Here is a 22,402-nt window from a genome sequence, read left to right on the forward strand (position 1 = left end):
AGTGAGAGTGAGAGTGAGAGTGAGAGGAGAGAGAGACAATATGGATCTCAAGGGCCCACAGAGCTCTTCAGGCTCAACACTCAAGCACACTCTTGTGATGCAGACTAGGGATACAAAGGTATCTGGGAGGGACTGCACTGCAATCTATGTACACACACAAACACACACACGCACGCACGCTATGTGTCGCCAAGAGAAGAGTCACAAGGTTGCCAATGGAGAGACAGCCAACTGGTGCACAGTCATGAAATAAAGAGAAAAGTCTCACGAGATGGGCATAGGGGAAGACACTCAAAAAAACAAAAAAAAGTGATTCAATAGATGCAGCTTTTTGTGTCACCATATTTTTCTTTTTCTTCTGGCAGATTTAACAAGAGTGAGTGAAAGAGAGAGTCAGATATGCAGAGAGAGAGAGAGAGAGAGAGAGAGAGAGAGAGAGAGAGAGAGAGAGAGGCTATAATAACTACTGAATGCTTGGCAAATGTGTGGAAATGTTTGGGTCGGCAAAAGCAAAACAATGAAGACAAATTACAATTTCACTGAAAAATGCTGCCATGTTTGAAAAGGACAAAAAATGAACGGGTGGTATGTCCCTAAATCTGTGAGCAAAACATAAAGTAGACCGGTCAAATAAGTAGGCATTAGGATAATGACACGGAGATGGTCTTTTTAAATAATTTGAGATGTTAATGTGAAAAGATTGACGGAGGCTCAATCACAGGCTTTCTGAAACTGTGCCAGAATGTGGGAAAAAAAGACCCCAAAAAGTGTGTCACTGTCCCAATACCTACACACTTTGACTGACAAAACACTGAGTGATGAACCTTCACCCTTCTATATGAAGTGCACTCTGGGTAAAGGCCATCAAACGGATTGAAAACTGACACAGGAAGACTGCCCCAACCCATCCCCTCTCCTCTCTCTGAGGGGATCTCTACTATACCTGCAAACGAATCAAAGTGTCTCTCAAAGGTGGGCAGCTTGTCTACATAAGCATCATCCTCTGACAAGCCAAAGAACAAATAAAGAGACAAACGGCAAAACAAAAAAGCAGATTCCAAATCAAACCAATCAGAAAAGTATTGTCAAGCACACAAAAATTAAATTCTGTAAAAAAACTAAAAATGAAGCATCTTAAACACAAACGAGATGAAAATGTCAAAATGAAAAAGCACTGAAAGTGGAATAGTGTCAGTTTATAATTAAAACTTTATCAGTGAGCTTTATATTATTGTCAAGTCCATCAGCTTTTTGGTCTACCAACAGAACCACAATAAATAAATAAATAAATAAATAATGTATACATTTAGGACTATAACCGAGACTTCAGTGAAATCTCCAAACAGAATCCATACTACAGTCTGAATGTAGTAAAGCTGTTCACTAATTTGCAAGTTTGTCCCTTCAATCCATTTTAAAAAAAGCAACCACCAACCAGTGACTATATTCTGTGTTTTATGTAACTGCTGCTGCCTCCAGAGTGTGTATTTCTTAAATCTATTAGGACTTAGCCATGTTACAGTTTACTGAGATTTGCTATTATCCACTCACAACTCTGCACTGCAAAATCCTTCAACACTGACTCTGAAGTTAGATTAGTATAAACTGTTGCTGTGCCATTAATTCATTAAAAAGGAAGGTTTGTCATCAATTTGTCTTCAACCTAAACCCCAATATTTATGTGAAGTTTAATAATTCATTGTATTAAAGATTTATTTAGGAGTAATAAAAAAAAAAAAACTGCAGGACTCATTCCACACAAACTCTGAGCACAAGGAAGGACAGGGCAAATTCATAAAATCAAATAATGAACCTTTAATATATTAGACATCAAAAAGTTAAATTCAGCTATCACTGCTGGCCTCTGTGAGCACTGCCTTCAGGCGACAGGCTGCACAGCTCAGTGACAATTGAGGGATCACACACCTGACACGGACACGGAGAGCTCTTTATTGACCGTGGGGGTGGTGGTGGCACTCATGGAGTTGGTGGAGGAGATGGAGGAGATGCTCTCGGCCCGCGCCAACGGGGCGATGGGAGGGGGGCTGGCTGAGTGGACCGGCGGGCTGAACGGACGATTCTGAACACATTTTTTTTTTTTTTTTAAATAGTAGGAAAAAGACAGATTAGAGTCAAATAAATGAGAAAAAAACATTTTTTAGGTTCAAGGTTTTTGCATCTCTTTCTGTGGTACACCTGGAAATCTTTTGTCAAAGTTAATTTGACCATAAGCAAGTTTTACGGTTGCGTTTGGCTTTGAGCGCCTCTATTATGGAAGTTTCCTGCTAGTCCATGCAAGGATGCAGTTGAGCCAAAGACCACAGGAGAGCAGTGACTGAACCCTTCCAGATATTAACAGTCCAGAACTGTTGCAACAGTGAAACCGTTTGATATTGTTAAGTGGGTAATAAAGCTTAAACATACCAAAACACAACCATCTATATCAAAAGTGAAAATATGAGGACTGCAACACTTACTGCATCTCCTACAGTGGGTTTCCCTGGAGGAAGTTTGGGTCGTGAAGGGGGGCGAGGTGGAGGTGGTGGTGGGGTGGGGTTGACTGACGAAGGAGTGGCAGGTCGCACCGGAGAGGAGGAACCTGCAGAACAGAGCAAAACATATAGAGATTTATTTATAACACTCTACCGTTCTTTTTAGAAGCTTAATGGTGTGGAAACAGCTACAGTAGAAATGCAGAATAGGTGCAGGATGGACAGAATCATCTTTAAATACAAGCATGTCAAGCATAATTCCTATTTTTGTTTGTTTTGGGAATATATTTTCAAGCAAACAATGTAACTGAAGAGTGTATTATTTTACTATAAACAAGGGATGTGTACACCTAAGTATAATAGTTTCCCTTTTTATAAAAAGACAGACTAAGTTTTCATATTATTGTTTCACTTCAGTCCTTGAAATTGGGTTTTCACTTCGATACAGGATTAAGAACAGACAACCTCCTATAACCAGACAGAATTAATTCTTAAAGCATTGGCCTGTTACAGTCTGTGCACAGCTATTAGTCACACACTTTCTTTTGTGAACTACTGGCCTACAAATGATCAATATTCTCCCTTGTATTTAGACTTTTTCTTCACATAGTTATGTATTATGTGTTATGTATCTCTAGCTCATTAAAATTTACCAGAAAAAAATGTTTGTCTACTGCTTGATGGACAGTTGAAAATGTTCATACTTTTAAAAAGGTAGAAGTCTGACAGAACTGGTTGACAACTCCTACAGAAGACACTGTATGTGCACTAAAAATGAAAATGTTCCGACTGACCTTTAAATAGGAGTCAGTCAGAACAACAACCTCCGGTAACATAACACAAACCTGCAGCAGAATGGTGGTGTACGTCAAACAAGGCCAAAACATGACCTCTTTTCCAGGGATAAAAAAAATGCATTCATGGTTCACTTTGTGCAAGTTTAACAACAAAGATGGTGCAATCAGCTGAAAGAAAATTTAAAGATGGTGCAATGTTGGTAATACAATCCCTTCTCAACTCCAACTCAAAACAACCTCTACCTTACCTTATTTCTATGGACACTGTTCATATTAGTCACCTGGCTGGTATGATGACCAGGAAATTGTTCCTGTGTTTTCATTAATTCTATTCTTGTCTGAGTGTGACAATCAATCATTGTCCTCTTATTTAGTTATTATCTAAAAGTAATTCAGGAAATTGTTTCCACCAATCCAAGCTAAAAAACCTGTCTTCTATAGACTATATTCCAGGTACTATCTTGGACTACTCACCGCTATTCGTGCCACCAGCTCCAGATGTGGGACCCGGTGACGACACCACTGCCCGATATGTGGGGGGAGGAGGTGGGGGAGGCGTAATCCGACTCCCCGGGCTAGCATCATTGGGCGAGGTGACAGTTTCGCTTCCGTCCTCTTTGGGTTGGGTGACGTCTGTGTTCTTGGACTGCTCCTCTTGAGACAGGACAAGTGGCGGTGGGACGGAGCACGTTGCAGGTCCCTCAGCAGGCGGAGTCACCGCTGGAGGGGTGCTTGCTTTGGGAGCAGGGGCTGGTGGGACGCTGGCGGGTGAGTCCAGAGGAGGGGGAGAGGAAGTGGGAGGAGATGCAAGCTCCTTTGGTGGTGCAAGGGGTGGAGAGGTGGCGAGCGTGAGGGGATTTCGATCCTCAGGTGTAGGAGGACCTGAGTGGACAGCAGGTGCAGCAGTCTCCCCTGAGGAAGACGAGGGGGTTGGGAGAGCGGGCACAGGTTCTTCTTTTGGGGGAGGGGATGTAGGGAGTGGTGGTGCAGGGTCTTCAGGAGGAGGTGGTGATGTAGGTAAGGGTGGGGCAGGAGATTCAGGTGGAGGCATGGAGCCTGGAAGAGGAGGTGCTGGTTCCACTGGTAGAGGTGGCCGGTCAGGAGATTCAGCACTGAAGCAAACCCATGTGTCGCCTGTTTCCTCGCCAGCAGAGGGAGGCTGTTCTGGTCCAAAAATGTTGTCCAGGTCAGCTATTGAGGGCTTCCTGGTGGAACGGTCTGCTTCTGTTGACACTTCTGAAACACAGACAACCAGTGACCAATCAAAGGCCGTGTTTGCAGAGGTGCTCGGTAAGTTTACACACAGAGATAAAATGTGACAGGCAGATAGGCGGACAGTGAAAGTTAGAACCAGAAAGTTGGAGATCAAATGTAACATTTTGATTTATCCCGAGGTGATGGTGTGATATAACAGGAGACAGAAATTAGATAAGAAAACCTCTTACCAGGGTCATCTACAGAGGGTGGGCCAGTCGACAGGGGAGAAATCGGGACATTCTTGGGTGGAAGTGGAGGGGGAGCTGCAATAAAATCATAAGGGCAACAATAAATAGTCCTTTAGGACAGATTACTGCCAAATCAACATAAATGACTGTTGATAAGGCAATGCTTATATAAAGTTAATTCATGCTGTTGAAGACTTTTCACGTCACTGCATCTTATGGTGGGCTGCATACAATGCTGACTTTAGCTAATGAGAAATTAGCCTACAAATGCACAAATTATTGTAACAAAAGCATTCAAAATTTGGATCCATACACGACACCAGCCAAACACAACCACACAACTTGAGGAGAAGGGATCATCCCACAAATCATTAACCATGCAGCACAGCACACATTCAGTCACCATTATGCCAAATGCAAGGAGGAGGCAGCGAGGCATCATGGGTTGGTGCAGTATGGGAAAAAAGTACTGAAATATCCCATAATAAAAAAGAAAGTACAACAGTGAATAATTAGGTTGTGAAATGGCTGATGAAATGAAACAGGTCACAGCTGGCTGAGAAAGAGAAGCAGAGTGTTATGCAGAGTGTTTGATCGGTTCAGTTTGCAGGTCTGTTTGTTAGTCGGATGATGATGATGATGATGATGATGGAGGGGGGGTAATGAGGTGAGCTGATAGATTTGTGCAGTCATTCCAGGGAGAAGAAGAAGGAGAAGAAGAAGTGTGACACAATATGCACATAGTTATAAAACTTACTTCCTGTGGGAAAGGATCTGGTCAAAGAGGATTCAGGCTCTGACAGAGGAGTCCCCCACGCATCAGACCCAGAGAAACCCACTAAGTTCAGGAGGGGACAGAACAGGCCAGTTCAGGGGCATTAGAGCCAAAACATTTAAAGGGTTTCTGATTTCGGGCTATGAAAACCCATTCAGTGTAAGAGGGTAAACAACAGAGATCAGCATGTCAATACATTTTCTTTGCCAACTGAACTTCAGTGCCACTGTTATAGTGGAACACTAGGGTTCAGCACAAAATGCATCTGAATACATGGCTACAATCTTATTCACTCAAACTGATTTCTAGAGGCAGAATACTATTTGGGCACAGAGGTGACCAAGACTGCCCCACAAATCTCTCCGAGCCCACTTGTGACCACTTTTTTAAAGAAGAAAAAAAAAAAATAGTATAACAACATTATTATTTAATGAATTCAACATGATGAAAGTGGTTATAAAAGCTAACCTTTCATTATTACCTTAACCATTAACCACGCCATTTAAAATTTTACTTAAGACTTGTCTCAACAAAAAAATGAGATGATGCCAAAACCCACATTATTATGGTTGTGCAATATGACAATATACCGTATGAGAGGTTAGTTAACTGAAAGACATTTTGTTATACGGTTTACATTGAGCTGTCTATCTTACTATATTATTACTGGTTATATAAGCCTAAGTGTTGCATCTAATATTGGATTCATAGGATATTTACATTATTGTGATTAAGTAATTTTTCAGGCATTTCATTTACTGGATTTACCAAAAACAACATTGCCATCAGATTATTTTATCTATAAACTGCTTCTCTATGAGTTTGCATTACATACACTCAGTTACAAGTTTATTAGGTACACAAAGCTACAACTACAGCAGTCTAAAACAAATGTTACTTTCAAACTACATCCTCCAAAATAACCATACAGTTAAACCAACGCCTCTCTAAAACGGTTTAAATTTTTCTTTGACATTATAACCTTCATTAAGGTAGGATTTATTCCAGAGATTTATTAGACTGCATACATTTTAGCTACATTAAACCTAAAAAAACAAAAAAAAACAGGCAACTTAGTTTATAATACATAGTATCATGAATATAAATGTAGTGGACACAATATTAGAATCACTTAAAAGTACTGTCTGTCCAGTAAAAACTGATCACTAATGTACAAATCTCATGAGGTCAGGATTTATTCCAGCGCTGTACCTAATCAACTTAAAACTGAGTGTAAAATTAGATATACCACGTTAAAAATGTGTATCTATATCGCACATCCCTACTCTTTATGCTTTTGTAAAGATAAAACCATAATAGGTTAGAAAGTAAAGAGTTACCAGTTGTCAAACACAGAGATATTTTATTCGTCTGAATGAATGTATATAGGGAATTTGTGTGAGGTTGATGTTAGTTATGCCTGACATGCCAGTTGTGTAACAGCTAAGAGCTCTCCCACAGCCTGTACCACTAGATCCTACTGGATTGGCTGAGAGCGTGTGACAGCAGAGTCTGCATATTAACAAGCTGCACTGTGCACATGAACGTGACCTCCACAGCAACCACATGCCAATTTCAACTTTGACCTTAGCAAAAACATCCACAACTGCACAGTGAGCCTGAGGGAAGAACAATGATGTTAGAGAAATAGGTGAGAGGGGGAAAGCGGAGGAGGAGAGAGAGGGTATCTGCTTTGACAGCCAAGCAGGGCTTAGCTGGCGGCCTTAAAGAGACAATAAGTGTGTGTTCAGAAAGCCTTTTTCATTGCGTTGCTATCACAGTTTGTTGTTAGAATATGTGTGTTGACGGTTTGTTACCAGTGTTTTTTTTTTGTCAGACACAGAGATGTACACACAGACGCATAAAGAGACAGAAACTCAGAGTAACATGACAAAGACACAGGGAGGAGGGTTACCTTCAGTTTTAGGTTCTCCAAAGGCTGTTTCCAAAGGAGGCCCAAATAAGGCTGTGGTGTCTTCAGAGACGGGTGATTGTTGACTGCTGCAACACACAAAGGACAAAAGGAAAGAATTGGTTACAGAAGGTCATTTTAGGAAACAGCTACACTGTACATATCATCTAAGTATAGCTTCCGTCATCTGATCATTTACAGGTAGAATACATTTGAAGACATAACATATCCTTACTTGGTATGTAAATAAACAATATTATATCCCTAGACCCACGCCTACACTTTTAAGAAGTAAATGCAGATCCAAAAGCACTATACTATTCAGACTATATGGCTGAATATACAAATGTTTTTTTATCTGCTGTCATCTTAATGAATTGGATGACCGTTAAATGTAACTGTATTATTGCAATTATTAGTTTACATTTGTTGGCACAGTATTTGCCTTTCTTTTGTTTAAATTATGTGGGATAATTTGAACCATGTATTGATATGGTTGCTAATTTTGTGATATTCATTTGATTGTGATAAGATATGCATAATGTTTTTTCTTTTTTTACCTGCACAGTTACAACATATTCAAGCAGTGATGGCAATTTTTAGCTGTGGAGAGAGGAATATCTACACGTGACAAGGTGCATCTGTACCATGGCTAATGGTACTGGACAGACAGCAAACAAAGATACATGTAGACACTAAAAACTAGCATTCAACCAAACCACAAAAAACATGAGGAATAACTATACATACAACTATAAACCATAAACACAAGCATTCATACTAGAACGACCTGTGTTTATGTTCCCACAGCACACAAAGCATCACAGTGATGTTGAATAGATAAACACAGTGACAGCTCTGCAGATTCATTGAAGCCTCAAGTGGCCCTCCAGCAGAATAAACACAATTTCTGTCACAATCTTCTTATGTTTTAGTAGGATGGCAAAAGTTGGGGGAAATCTAAACAAAATCTTGTTGTGTTTATCATCCATTATGTTAGAAGCACAACATAACTTATCTCACAGCCTTTGGTTATATTAAGAGTATTCCACAAAGAATTTCCATGATATCAATGTTCTTTTTATTGCTGTTACACTTTTCAGTTAATACTAAAGTAACTCCACATCCCAGTTAGGGTCCCAGCTCAATGAAATGAAAACCAGACAACAGCAGCAGCAAATGTTAGAAAGCCTTGAGTCATATGCAGAAGGTTTCAGTGAGACAACATAAGAGGTGACACTGGATGCCGCTGACATCCAAGTAAAAATATAAAAATCACCAATGCCATTGACTACATTAGCTTACAATGCATTGTACAGCATGTACCAAAAGAATGCAGTATGCAGTTTCCACTGCATTACTTTACAACACAAATGTTTATCTTGTAATGGTACAAAGCAGTAAAAGGGAGCCAGTGTCTCCGCCCAAATAAAACCAGTGAAAATTGCTTTTTAGAAATGCAAAAAGAGTAAACATACAGATACACAGCCCAATGCCATAAGAAGAGAAGAGATCAGCAGTGACATATACAGTATGATACACATAGCAGCACCATTACATTAAGTGGCAGTGGCATGTCTCCCCTCAGGGAACAGTGAGGTACATACCTGGGGGGTTGCGGTGCTGGGGCTGGTGTCGGGGCCACAGGGGGTAAAGTAGGGACGACGCGTCTCGGTCTGGCAATCTCCTCACCTGGAAGCATAATTAAATCAGTTTAGCACATGTGAGTCTTTTTAATCATATTCTATTCACTATTCTGTTATTCACCAGCATTAAAAGTGAACCTGGCCTAAGCTGCAACGAGACTGATACTTACTGGAAGGGTTCCGTTTCAAACCCTGTAACATAAAAAAATGACAAATGTAAAAACCCAAAGACATAAAACAGCAAAGAGTCACTAACAAGTACAACGTTGCCTTTATTCAAATCATATTTATCTACAATGCTACTACAATCAGCATCATACATAGCCCCATCTATGTAGAACAGCTGCAAATACACAGAAAAACATCAAATGTAAATGTGAGGCAGTCCTAAAAAAAAAATCTAACTTTTCTTTTTATATAACAATCTGTGTGGTTTAAACAGAACAATGATGTATGCTGTACAGTAGTGAAGGTCAGAGGTCAACTTAATCTGATGAGACCTGCGGAACTACCTGACCAGTTACAAGCTACACAGGAGTAAGCATTACTAACACACAAATGCTGCACGGTGCAGAAAAGGTTGTACTACAGGACGAAGACTGCCTCTATTAGACAGCAGACAGAATTGACGATGAGAGGAAATGAGGAGAGAGAGAGAGAGAGAGAGATGAGGAATGAGTTACAGTAAAAGGTCACACAGGCCCGGACACAAACCAGGGACAAGGCAACCCACGGTCAGTGCCCCAACCCCTGGTCCACCCCCAAATGGAAATAATTTTTGCAGTTTCTAAGTTGTTACTTTGCAAGATTATTTTTTGGGGGGGCATTTTAGGCCTTTACTTATTTAGGACAGCTGAAGACATGAAAGGGGGGAGAGAGGGGGAACAACATGTAAACCTCTATATATGGCTGGGCGCTCTAACAGGTGATCTACACAGGCACCCTACATTTCTTATTTCTATTGCAGCATTATCGATCGATGTATTTACCAACTACAGTACATTTTCATACTAATTGAAAATCCTGGAGGTACAACATTGGGTAGGATAATGCTGACCAGCATGACAGTGGTCCTTTAGATGGCACTGTAAACAGCAATTCATATGCCTTATAAGTGATTCACTGAACACTGCCCATTCAGTGAAATATGGCACAGACAGTTCTAACAAGTCACCTCAGCAGCTACTGTATATCAGATGGACAGCAAACATATCTGCCATTAGGGATACAGTTTAAATAAAGGAGAGTAAGTTACTCTGATAAATACCTCCACAATTCAATAACAATAACATTGTTAGTGTCACGTAACAGTAACTGCTGCCTGTAGTGAGCTAACTATGATGTGAGCATTGGTTTGAGGTGTCAAGAGAGACAAAGTTTGAGTGTAAGAAAGTTAAAAGAGAAATGAGTTATGTTGTTGGAGAGGCATCAGCACAATAATATTGCCTCTCTAGCTGTCATCTTAAAAGCCCCTGTGTATGCGAGCGTATGTACGAATTCACCATGTGATGGACACAAGAGGCCAAGAAGGAGATGGAAGAGAGCAGGAGAGACAACGATGGGGAGTGAAAAATGACATCAAAGGGTCCAGCTGTCAAAAGTGCAAATTTTCTCCCCAGAACAGAGACCAAGCACGAAGCCAACCAAGATGAAAAACAAGCATGCTAGTGATCTTGAGAATCTAGGGGGAAAATATAGGTATTTATTCGTTTAAATATTAATGTCAAAACAAATTAGCCAACGGTTTTGACCCGTCGCCTCGGCCAATGAACCCACCTACGCATTTTTCGGTCTTATTTAACCGACTCCCAAGGACAAGGTGGAGCAAAAGTGTACAAGAAGCATGTGACATTATATGCCTGACCCCAGGGAGACTGAAAGAAAAGGACACTTACCGGGCTACGTCTCTGTGACCAGCAAAAAGGAAGAGAGAAGAGACACCTGGTCAGAGAGTGACAAATCAGTAAAGCAGAAATCATATGCATGAGGAGGAGAAGAATTTTGGCCTGGTCGGTCAGATTTGGGGATCAGGATGATAACGGGTGCTTTTCATTATGCTAACATATGCTTCCTCCTGTCCTCTCTCCTCCCTCTGAAATTGTTCCCCATAATGCCATCATGGATCTTTTAATCCTTTAAATGCACCATGAGGAGACGAGGAGGCTTCTCATTTGGCAGCTTAGGCTCTCCCGTCTCCTCCTCACATCTCTTACGTTCTCACTGAGAGGAGCTAAGATGTGAGGAAGAGACGTGGATGACGGAAGCAAGGAGACATGTTAGCATAATAAGAAGCACCCAACATATCCATAAAGAGGGTCTGATGTGCTCATCTGTCGTAGAATTAGTGAGACATTTCTTGTGCAGCCTTATATGGTTTCAGGATGTTTGAGCATAAATGCAAATAGCTCAATAAAGTGGTGGAAGAAGTATTCAGATCCTTTACTTAAGTAAAAGTACTAATACCACACTGTAAAAATACTCAAGTAAAAGTCCTACATTGAAAATGTTACTTAAGTAAAAGTATGTAAGTATCATCAGAAAAATGTACTTAAAGTTTTAAAAGTAAAAGTACTCAATGCACATTTTAGAAACTGGAAACGATTAAAACAGTTCTGTGTTTAATCGTCTAATCATTTCAGCTGGACTTATTAACCGTTATATTGTTGGGTAGTTTCATTTATAATAAAACATTGTATTTTATAAACTACATGTGTTTTGTGTGCAAACATCTTAATTTGACTTATTCAAACTGATCTGTGTGTGTGTTTGTGTATATGCCTGAATCCCTGTCTGAGGTTGATGGTGAGAAAAAACAACGTGTAGCAATTTAAGGCCTTCGGATAAAAGAGGATATTTATATTATCATCTCTGAACCTGCTGTGACTGGACATGATCCAAAAAATCTTGTGGAGCTGCTTAAATCACTTCCCTCTCTTCCTGCCCTCATTCATGTAATCTTTATTTCTATACCCATCTCTTTTTTTGATAATTTTTGTTAAAAAATAATGTCATTTTTGCCCTCTAATCCTTTTAAGTATCCTTTCATTTTCCCTTCTAGTCTCCCATCTACCCCCCCGGCCTCTTTAATTTCTGCTGAAATCTCTATCTGCCTGCGTCACCTCCGTCTCATCAGCTCTCTCTCCCCTCCATCCCTCCCTCACTTGGGAGCTCCTGCTTGTTCCAGTTGTGCAGTGGGCCATGAGCGATTAAAATGATGCAACAAGGAGGTGGGACATGCTGGTAGAAGGGATTCATTTCATTGGGTGAATTGGTGCAGGCTACAGCGCAATAGTGTTTGTCATAACCAATTATCTTCTCCCTGCTGTATGTAAACAGGAAGAACAACAGGAAGCATTCAGAGTCACACATTGTGACCTTTAAGCCTGCAATATTTATCTTTAACACACAAATAGTTGTGTCCAGATAATGCTGGTGTTTGGGCCACTCCAAACAATTATGTGATATATTTGAAAAATCAAAAAACGGAAAAGAATCAGAAGAACAGCTTTTTTTGTTTCATTTTTGAAATTCAATATTGCACCTTTGCTTATGTAATGAAACATTTTGTAACGGAGGCAGGTCATATCTGAACTGAGACAGCTGGGCTGTAAAGTGACCGACTTTGCCTGAGGTGACTCTTTGTGTAGACCTGACTGCACAGTGGCTGGCTATGGCACATATTATAAAATATGAAGAATTCATGATACAAGTAAGATGTTGGTCTTCTAAATGAAGCCTTTCTGGTTGAAATGCTAGTTGATAACACGACAAGGGAGTAATAATATGGGAAGTAAGACCTCTTTTTCTTTAAGATTTCTTTTCGTTAATCCATCCCTGACCTTTTCCCCGCCTCCTCTAGTGCTTGTAGTCGTGTCATTTGGACTGAGAGGTGGAAGCTCAAGACTCCAGAACCAATTAAAATCAGATTTAAGACGTCTTGGTCAGTGGAAAAAACTTAAAAAGACAGCCTTCTTAGTACCAAGGCAAACAAATCAACATGTGCTAGAAAAAAGCTGAGCAATCACACACATGCAGATACAGTAATCTGCTATATAACACTACAATGAAACACTCACATCAAAAGCGAAAGCACATAACATCGCCTTAAACATGCTGGGCCACTAATAAAGCCTATAGTTATTATTACACACAGGCCATTTGTACTTAGCCTATTCTCAGCAACAAAGAGGCAATTTTATGAGCCAACAGTCGAGAATTAAAAAAATATATAAACACAACAGTATGCAAAGCAAAGGCTTACCGGACTCCTCTACAGAGGTTAGCATCAATAGAGGCAGCAAAAGAACGAGAGATAGGTGAGAAATAAAAGGGTAAAATAGTTAGAAGACTAGAGGGGACAGTATATTAACGCTGGCAAAACAAAGCATCTGTGTACAATGTAGGCAGCCATCAACTGCAATCATTAATACAGACAGATAAAGCTGACGTAGTACTACGGCTCCCTTCATCCCTTCACCTACACATTACCCACTACTCCTACTAATATGATGTGAACACAAAATCCTGGCTAAGGCTTCATGTGAAATAAGCTGTTAACCTGCATCATCGTGTACCTCTCACAAGCTTGTGTACATATGCATAATTCATGCAGAATATGCCAAGTATTACCACAGAATTGAAGCAGTCTGCTAAATACAACACTTAGTATCTAGGTATGTATAATACTTGGTACTATGTGTTTCAGGTTTTTTAAAGCTGGGGTAAAAGCTTTTCATATTTAAAGTACAGGCAAAAATCCAACGTAGTCAGAATATAGAGCCTCAGTTATAAGTCGAGGGTGTCGTCAAGTGTGGATCTTGTTTTTGAAAATCAGAGCCCAGTCATAAATGTTTTAGTCTGGGAATAAAGTTTAACTGGATTAGTTTAAGAAAAAAGAAGAACTAGAAAGAAATGGAAAGAATAACTGTTTGCTTTTGGAGGCCTGTTAGAATTTGGCCCCCTTTTCCTCTTTTCATCAGACCATGTATTGTCAGTCCATAGCCAGGGTTACCCAGAGTTGCCAGGGACTGGGAGTGACTGTGTGACTTATGTAATTAATGTGTGAGTTGCCCAGGCAAATGTGATGCTAATTTGAACTGGGAGAGGTGAAGGTGGCAGTTTTGTAATCACATCTACAGGGCAGTAATTCCAATGTTATGATTTTGGTTAAAATTAAGGTGACTTGACTAAATTAGATGCATTTCAAGAAGATGTTAGGGGAAACTTATTTCACATAACTTTTCCTGGTTTAAGACAAAAGCATCAACACATCCGGATTATAACTAACTATAAACACCACAATGCACCCCTAAAACCAAATCTGTCACATTACCATTGCTGTAACTACCATTTGTTTTAATTATCAAATAACCTGTCGATTATTTTTCTGATTCATTGATTCATTGTTTACTCAATAAAATGCCCAGTTAATAACTGAAAGTTATTAACCTAGATACTAAGTGTTGTATAACTCAAAGTGCTTGTTTTATCAAACAAATCGTCTAAAAGTAAAATAGATGCAATTTACAGTGATAAAAGCTGAAACCAGCAAATGTTCCATTGGTAGGTTATTTTTTTCTAAATAAATAACTTTAACAACTAATCCATTCTCAAAATTCTTGACCTCGGCGTTGTCCACCAACCAATGTGTCCTATCTACTAACATGTGCGCACAACTATTATCAGCGTGGAAAGACCTTCACACCTGATCAGGTTAACAGAGTCGGTGGGTAAACACACGGAGGCTGAATTAAATTATTGAGTCCAGAAGCTCAAATGACCACAAGCAATCTCACTGCACTGCAGCCCGGCGCACGGGTTCATTGTGCCCATTTTCCTACCTGAATTATTCAAGGACACCCAAGCTAACTGTCCTCACTGAAGAAGGAGGAAATTATGGGTAGGCCAAGGATTACCACTGCTGATTACAGGCTGTGTGAAGGGGACGTGTGCTTGAGTTTGGACTCATCAACTGAGCTGCATTACGTCAAAATAGAGCTTTACACCCTGATATTCTGTGTTTTCTGACGTGGTGGTAGGACATCGGTCTTGTGATAAACAACACCGGACTAAACCGGAGAACACTGAGGTCACTGACAGCACTGACCAAGTATCACAAGCGTCACAAATTAACTGTGTATAATTCAAACTATTATATCAAATCAGCTGAGCTCACTCATCACAAGGACATGGATTGTGATTTCAGTCTAGGGTTCAAACCAGAGACATATGTACTGTCGCGTTAAAACAAACTACAGTAGTTCTGTTGTCTTGTAGAGACCCAAGAAAAGTGAAGCAGTGACCCATTTAGAGTTCCCGTCAATAGCTAAAACAAAACAGTGGAATGAAGTAAAATACATATTTTAGAGAAAGATGGTAGATCAGGAGATACGGGCACACACAACATCATGCAGCATCTCAGTGGGAAAAACGTGAACAACACACATGCACGGCCATATCTGTGCACAAAAAATAAATATCTCTACATGTTAAAAGGGAGTTAAAGAGGATGAAGATAAGAAGCAGAGACGTGATTCACACACAAACACACACTCATTGTAACCATCTTTACACTAATAAACAGCCATCTGTTAATGAGAGCCTCAGCCAGCAGTGAGAAGGGAGTGACGTCAGAGCTACTCACCACAGGAGTCGGGGACAGGGTTATGTTGCCTATGGAGGCTTTGAGCTCGTCGACTGAGGGCACCGACGCTACACGATCGGCCGGCAGCGGCTTGATCTTGATTTTGAATTTTTTCCTGTGGTCCTCCTCTCCTTCCGACTCATCAGAGGAAAAGAAGTGGGGCTTTTTGATGGTAGGCGGTAGTTCAGCGTCAAGGAAAGCATAGTTCCCTTTCTCAAATATTCCAGGATTTACTTGACATTTGACTTACAATATATTATAAATGCGACTCTGTGATTGTGCCCAGGCAGCCAAACTCAGGAACTACATCCCTGATTAAACTAGCCTTACTTCCTTGGTGACTGCCTTAAAATCATATGGTTCTACATGTTCCGTACTTGTAATTCAAACCATTTGATAGTACACATAGTACAATACTTCCTGTCCCGTTCATGACTTCAAGACTCATTCTTCTGTAGCTGCGTTATGTGCTGCACCTTTTTACCTTTGTTAATTGGATGTTTTACACTTTAATAAGAATTTGTTGCACTTTGTCATCACAGTGGCGTTTTGTGTGTAAAAGGGTTAGGGTGAGCAGTATGTTAGAGGGTATGAAGTACATCCAGTGTGCACCAATTTAACAAATCCCGTACCAACAATAGAAACAATCTATTTTGGTGAGCCAAAGCCCCTTTCTTTAAACTTCATGTGTTAAAATTCATTCTGTCTAATGAAACATAAATTAGTGCAGAGGATATCTCCCTCTTCTGACTCCTCCTCAGGTCTGATGCTGTAGCCCTCATCATCCACCTCAGGAGAGTTCTGAAACACACAGAGTGACTCAGTATAAATCTCTTAGTTGTATGCCAATACAACGCTAACAGACAAAAAGCCGTTGGTTCAAGGCCTTGCATAAGTTAATTAAGCTACGGTTACGTACATTTTACGATACATTTTACAGAGACTTACGGTCATAACAAATGCTAGGTTCCCTGCTAAATGAAACATGACCAAATTCATATTGACAAAGTTACAATCTGGAGCTAAAATGTAAGCAATATAATGTTGCAAATTATAATAGTTAAATCCATCAACTTTTAATATTCTTTGTTCACAAATTTGTCAATAACACATTTATTTTACATGAGTATGGATCAATACTATAAGCTCATTGAATGCATATAAAAACAAAGCAGCAGTGAGTTGGTGCCGACCAAGCTGAAGAACTGTTTAAAATCAGCATAAAATAATAATCCTATAACTTACATATCTGTCCCAGTCGATATCTTCATAGAAGCCATTAGGGGCCCCGTTGGTCTTCTTCTGAGACTGAGAAGAGAGAGACACCAGAGAGTGAAGGTACAGTATATTCTGCATTACTATGCTACGACTGGATGTGTTTTTATGTTAGCTACCGTTTGGTGGAACTACACTATACTACTGAACCTTGATGCTGTGTACTCTGCAATTCATGCCATGTCAGACTGTCCGACAGTGTCCTATTTTCCTCTTACAGGCCTTAATTTGTCCTCGGTTTTCTCCACTTGGTCACTAATGATCTGATAATGATGATGATTATTGTTATTATTATCCAACATGCTGCAAATTTTCCAACAGTGCTGGATAATATTTCAAGCTTTAGGTCTCTTCATTCTACCCCAAGGGACTCAGAGGGATATCTTGTTGCCCTTTTTATTACTTTTTTGTCAAAGCCTCCTCAGAGGGCCGGCTAAGGAAACGATAGCTGAAACAGCAACACTAGCTGATGGTTGATGTCTACAACCAGTCTAAACTCTAGACTAACTATTCTAAAAGATTAATCTACTCCAAAAAGGACTAGAGACTAAAGTTTAGTACCGATTCAGTCTCTTGGGGTCCCTGGCAAGTAAAAAGAACACAGAAAATAAATAATGAACTCACAATCACCAGACTTGATTTCCTCCAGTGGAGAATAAATGGTAATTTATAAATGATATTTTCTGTTACTTACACCGCTTTCTCTGTCTGGGGACCCCCTGTGAGAATTTAAAGAAGCAGAGAGAAGAAAGGAGATCATGAAAGTCGCTTAACATGTGAGCTCTTCATTTTGAAATCAAGTGCTTTGCTAATTAGTCGAGCCGTAGTATTTAAAAGATGTGTTTTACATCACGTGTCTCACGGCAGTTACAAATTGGCTAAACACCCCCGGAACACTATTATGCTTACAGAGATTCTGCAAGTTCTTGATCCTGCTGTACTGCTTTAATTTCAGTACATCTCTGCCATCATATGACAGAAATAACATTAGCAGAATGCAAACAAGCAATATCACAAGCAATGGATATTTTAAGTATGCTCATTATTCTGTAGATTGATAATAACATGTCATATATGATTCATACTTAGAGTTTAACAGATCCATTAATACAATACATACTATACCACTGTGGTTCATAATTGAGAGGTAGACTCTTGAATAGTGCATGCATGGTCAATAGAAGCAGCTGTCTTAACATTTATTTGACAAGACCTGTACTTAATACTAATCCTGTTATTGTTCTTACTTATTCTAATCCTTTCATTCTGCTTTAATGTATATGCAAGACCTGCTGTCATGTATTTTTTTTTCTTCTTAAAATAACTCAAATTCAGAGGTTTCAGCCATCGCTCTGCTCCACTACACAGCATTATCGTAAATACTTTCAGCTGTGGAACAACTAAGTGCCCTATGTTCATACAGTACTCCAGAAAAGAGGATCAGGACTTACGTGGAGTCATTGTCCTTCTCTTTCTTCCGTATCCCAAAGGCCTTCCTGGTACGTTTTTTCAATCCTGAGGAGGAAAAAAAAAAAAGAAGAGGAAAAGGGCGAATTATTGCTTGACACCAAAGGCATGACTAAAAGGTAGTGTCTGTGTGGGGGGTTTAAGGGTAGGTGGGGTCAGCTGTGCTTCATCTATCATCCAGGAGATTAAAGACAGCGGTTTTTATGTATTATTGAGTGACTGGCTGCATCGCTGTGTGAAGGCAAACACTGTCTTTCAGAACTAAAAATGTGTTCATGGTCATCACAGATGGACAGCCAGCCTTGCAATCCTCAAGGCATCATTTTGCAATCAAAAAAAATCATTAGTACTGTGAAAATTAATGTGCCAAGAATTTAACAAGAATAGCTTAGAGCTGTGGAGCAGAGAGGAAGCTGTTGTAGGTCACACAGCAGATAATATACAAAACTTCAATCCATAATGCTACCAAGGCATCAGATTGACAGCTGCTCTACTGGAGCTGCTCACTGACCAACAATACAAATGATGAGGGCGTTGTTAAAAAAGCGTGAGAGTGTGTTTTGGCCTTAAGAAAAGTTTTGGTAGATTTAAAAAAAAAAAAAAAAGTCTTAAATGCAATGTCTGGACCTTGAAACCAACACCACATTTGATCCTGTAAGGAAAGTGGATAGTATGCACATCCAACCCCAGTTAAGTGCAGGAGAAAAGAAGCATACAAAGAAAAGTAGTCTGTCAATAGTACATGGAATTATGCAATCTCCCATTTCAGCCTTATTTGCAAAAAACTGAAAATGTAGTTTTAGCAGATATGGCTTGTGTGTTCTTGCTTTCCACAACAACTTAAGCTCAAGTTTCGCTGCACTATCGTTGGATGTACTATGGGTTGAAGTAACAACACAAATGTACAGCAAAATCAACTCAAATGCCATTGTATTGAACTAGAGGATTACACTATAGTTCTGTTTTATGTGTTACATTTCTCTTAAAGAGCTCCGTGTTCAAATATCCAATCATGTCCTCCTTCCTTGGAGGAAGTTGAATCACAAGCCAACAAAACAAAAAACTAAAGTTTATTGCAGCTCTAATGAAGATTTAGTATGATTCATTTTATCAATTGTACTGTACCATTATGTCAAACAACAATGTCTCAAATGCCCCCTGGCTTATTCTTACCCAAGATGAAAGCCCAGTTGTCCCCCTCCATTTCTTTTCTGATAATTCCTTGACTCTCATTCTTCCTCGTCTGGTCCTGAACTCATCACATCATCTCATGACCAACCTATCTCTTCCTCATAGCACATGCAGGTACATACTGAGCCTCAGAGCAGGAACATGATGCTGACACACACACGAGTGCACACGCACGCACGCACGCTGTATCATGATCCTGTTCTTGATCTGTGCCTGGTACACAAATTCAACACCAGTGACTTCACTCATGAAATAAAGACAATTGTCCTTATTTCTTGTGTTTGATAAGATTTTTTACTACTCTAATATCTTTGCATCAGCATGGCTGCAGTTTAAATGGGAAATCGATCTAGAATGGCCTACTGACAATGAGTCTTACCCAGAAATACCCTCTCATTGATCCTGCTAAAATATTCCACCTTACATCCCGTGAACAGCAATTTCCACAGCTTAAATGAAGGAAAAGAGCTCACATACATACACAGGATGAAGGCACTTTCACAAATACAAAGGCTTGTCCCATGAAAGGTAGCAACACATGTCCCAGCAGACACGCACACACCTCAAGAAACAGAGCTTTATGATACACTATACTGTAGGTAATCAGCTGTAAGGGAAAGTCATTGGAGAAAAAAAAAAATGAACTGTGAGATGTATATATACAAAAAAAATCAGCTATATATATATATATATATATATATATATATATATATATTTCTGAGTATATTTTAAGAACAATTCTTTAGTAGGGAAAGTGCTGAATCTATCTACTGTTTGTGTGGGTGCTTGTGAGTATGTTTGTGTTGTTTGGTCATTCTGTTGTATTTTACACATACAAAGAAAATGTGCACACCTCCTTCCCATAACTGAGATCCCCCCAAAAAAAAGTAGTCAAGATTTTATTTCTGTGAAGCCAGACAAAAGCTTTTTTCTTTCCTTCTGTGGCTCAACAGGTTCCCTATACTGATCTTGGTGAGGCGTCTGTTGGAGCTCTCAGTACGAGGACGCAATGTGCTCTCTCGGCCTGTAGCTTAATAGAGGAAGGAAGCTTTACATTTTTACTGTTCAGCAAAGCCAAACTTCAGTTTCAGCTTTCTTTTCCCTCTCAACTGCTGCTTCAATTCTCATGTTTACTTATTTATTTTAATACCATTCAGAAGCACACTCTTTTCCTTGTCGTGTTGATTCGCTGTCAAAATCTGGTTGTGTATAATTATCTTGCCATGATACTGCCAGCTGGGGAGGCCTGCTTTTCTTCACCTTTTTAAAGCAACTTGCACCATGCTGGCATGTTCTTGCATACCAACTTGAAGACATTTTTTAAGATTCTGAGTCTTGTCTGAGTTTAAACTGCACTTTTGTTTTCAGCAGACTGTACTGTATTTAATATAATTTGTCAGAAGCACATTTATGTATGCTGCCAGCTTGTCTCAGGCTTAAGTTGATGTATTCAATAAATATATTTCCAGCCCCTTTATTAGCCTCTCTTGTTCTTTTTCCCCCTTTAGGTCTGTTTCCCCTTCCTGTAAATCCAGCATTGTCCCCAAGCAAGAGCTGACAGGTTTACAGCTGTGCTAATGAAAGAGTATTTTGTTCGGACGTGACAGAGTGCACATGGTAGCTGTACCCTGGCTACTGAAAGTCTGTATGCTGCATTACATGAAATTAAAATCGGAATTATTATTTCACTTTATTTTAATGTCTTTTACCTTTTGTTACCCTTGTTTCCTTCCAACGTTTTACTTTAATTTTATTGGAATGTTGAGTATCATTTTGAGAAAATTAAAAGAAAAAAAAAACAACCACTGGTGGATTGCCAAAAGTGATGGTGAAAACTAGAAATAGACAGATTATCGGCCCATTTTCTGGCAGTTTGCAGATTATCTGTATCAGCGTTTTAATTTGCCTGATAACCGATAAAGTTAATTAAATAAAAAGTGCGCTACGTTGGCTCCGCTACGGCTCTGTGTCTGTCCCTCTGCTTCAGTTTCACTCACCACTCAGTCTGACTTAATGTCCCGCCCACGACACTATCTGACTTTTACTGTGTATTATGTTGAAAGTTGAAGTTTTTATTAAATAATTGCTTAAAGCATCTAAACAAAGTTTTGTGTTGGATTTTGTAACATTCCAAAATCTTAATTTTGACTTAAAGATCTTCATTTTCACAGTATATGCATATCGGTTCCAAATATCAGTTATTGGTTTTATTAACTACTAATAATTGGTATCGGCGTTGAAAAACCAGTATCGGTCAATCCCTAGTGAAAACAGGCAGAAAGCAGCATACAGAGACCAGACCAACCTGCCGTCTTGCATATCTGTTCTTAAGCTTTACTCTCATAAAGTTCTTTTGGGCTATAAAGACAGGTATAACTAACACTTATGATACAATTTATAAATAACCACAATAATGTAACCTAATTCTTCAGATCATTCCAAGGCCAGAACAGATACTTTGAAATTGTATTTACACATGAGATTCAACTGACCAGCGTCAATTAAAAAAGATAATGCTATAAATTACAGCAGGACCTAAATCTGATTGGAGGACGTTGATGTGAAAGAATACATGTATGCGTATGGCAGGGGTTAATTTACTAGAAGGAAATAACCGAGTGTGCAGTAACCCACTGTTAAATGACTTAATGGCTTCCGTGCAGAGGGATGCTAGCACAAGTGCTAACGTAATTAGTGGTCTCTTCTCAAGACACAGTAATGTAATTCTAGGAAAGCCAAAGGACATGAAGCCAAACAGG

General features: G+C 39.6%; 1 protein-coding gene across 1 annotated transcript in view; it reads right to left on the minus strand.

The window, feature by feature from the left end:
- sgip1a (SH3GL interacting endocytic adaptor 1a) overlaps window positions 1-22,402 on the minus strand; it is an 83,694-nt gene that overhangs the window by 12,450 nt on the left and 48,842 nt on the right. Inside the window, 16 exon segments of the mRNA XM_039810664.1 lie at window positions 1,927-2,080; window positions 2,478-2,599; window positions 3,764-4,525; window positions 4,735-4,809; window positions 5,492-5,572; window positions 7,425-7,510; window positions 9,029-9,113; window positions 9,238-9,259; window positions 10,963-10,974; window positions 13,329-13,337; window positions 15,711-15,889; window positions 16,448-16,511; window positions 16,956-17,018; window positions 17,547-17,567; window positions 17,680-17,704; window positions 18,437-18,500. Of these exon segments, the coding sequence (XP_039666598.1) occupies window positions 1,927-2,080; window positions 2,478-2,599; window positions 3,764-4,525; window positions 4,735-4,809; window positions 5,492-5,572; window positions 7,425-7,510; window positions 9,029-9,113; window positions 9,238-9,259; window positions 10,963-10,974; window positions 13,329-13,337; window positions 15,711-15,889; window positions 16,448-16,511; window positions 16,956-17,018; window positions 17,547-17,567; window positions 17,680-17,704; window positions 18,437-18,500 (1,824 nt within the window).

This window comes from Perca fluviatilis, chromosome 9 (genome assembly GCF_010015445.1).
Source record: "Perca fluviatilis chromosome 9, GENO_Pfluv_1.0, whole genome shotgun sequence".
Taxonomy (NCBI): domain Eukaryota; kingdom Metazoa; phylum Chordata; class Actinopteri; order Perciformes; family Percidae; genus Perca; species Perca fluviatilis.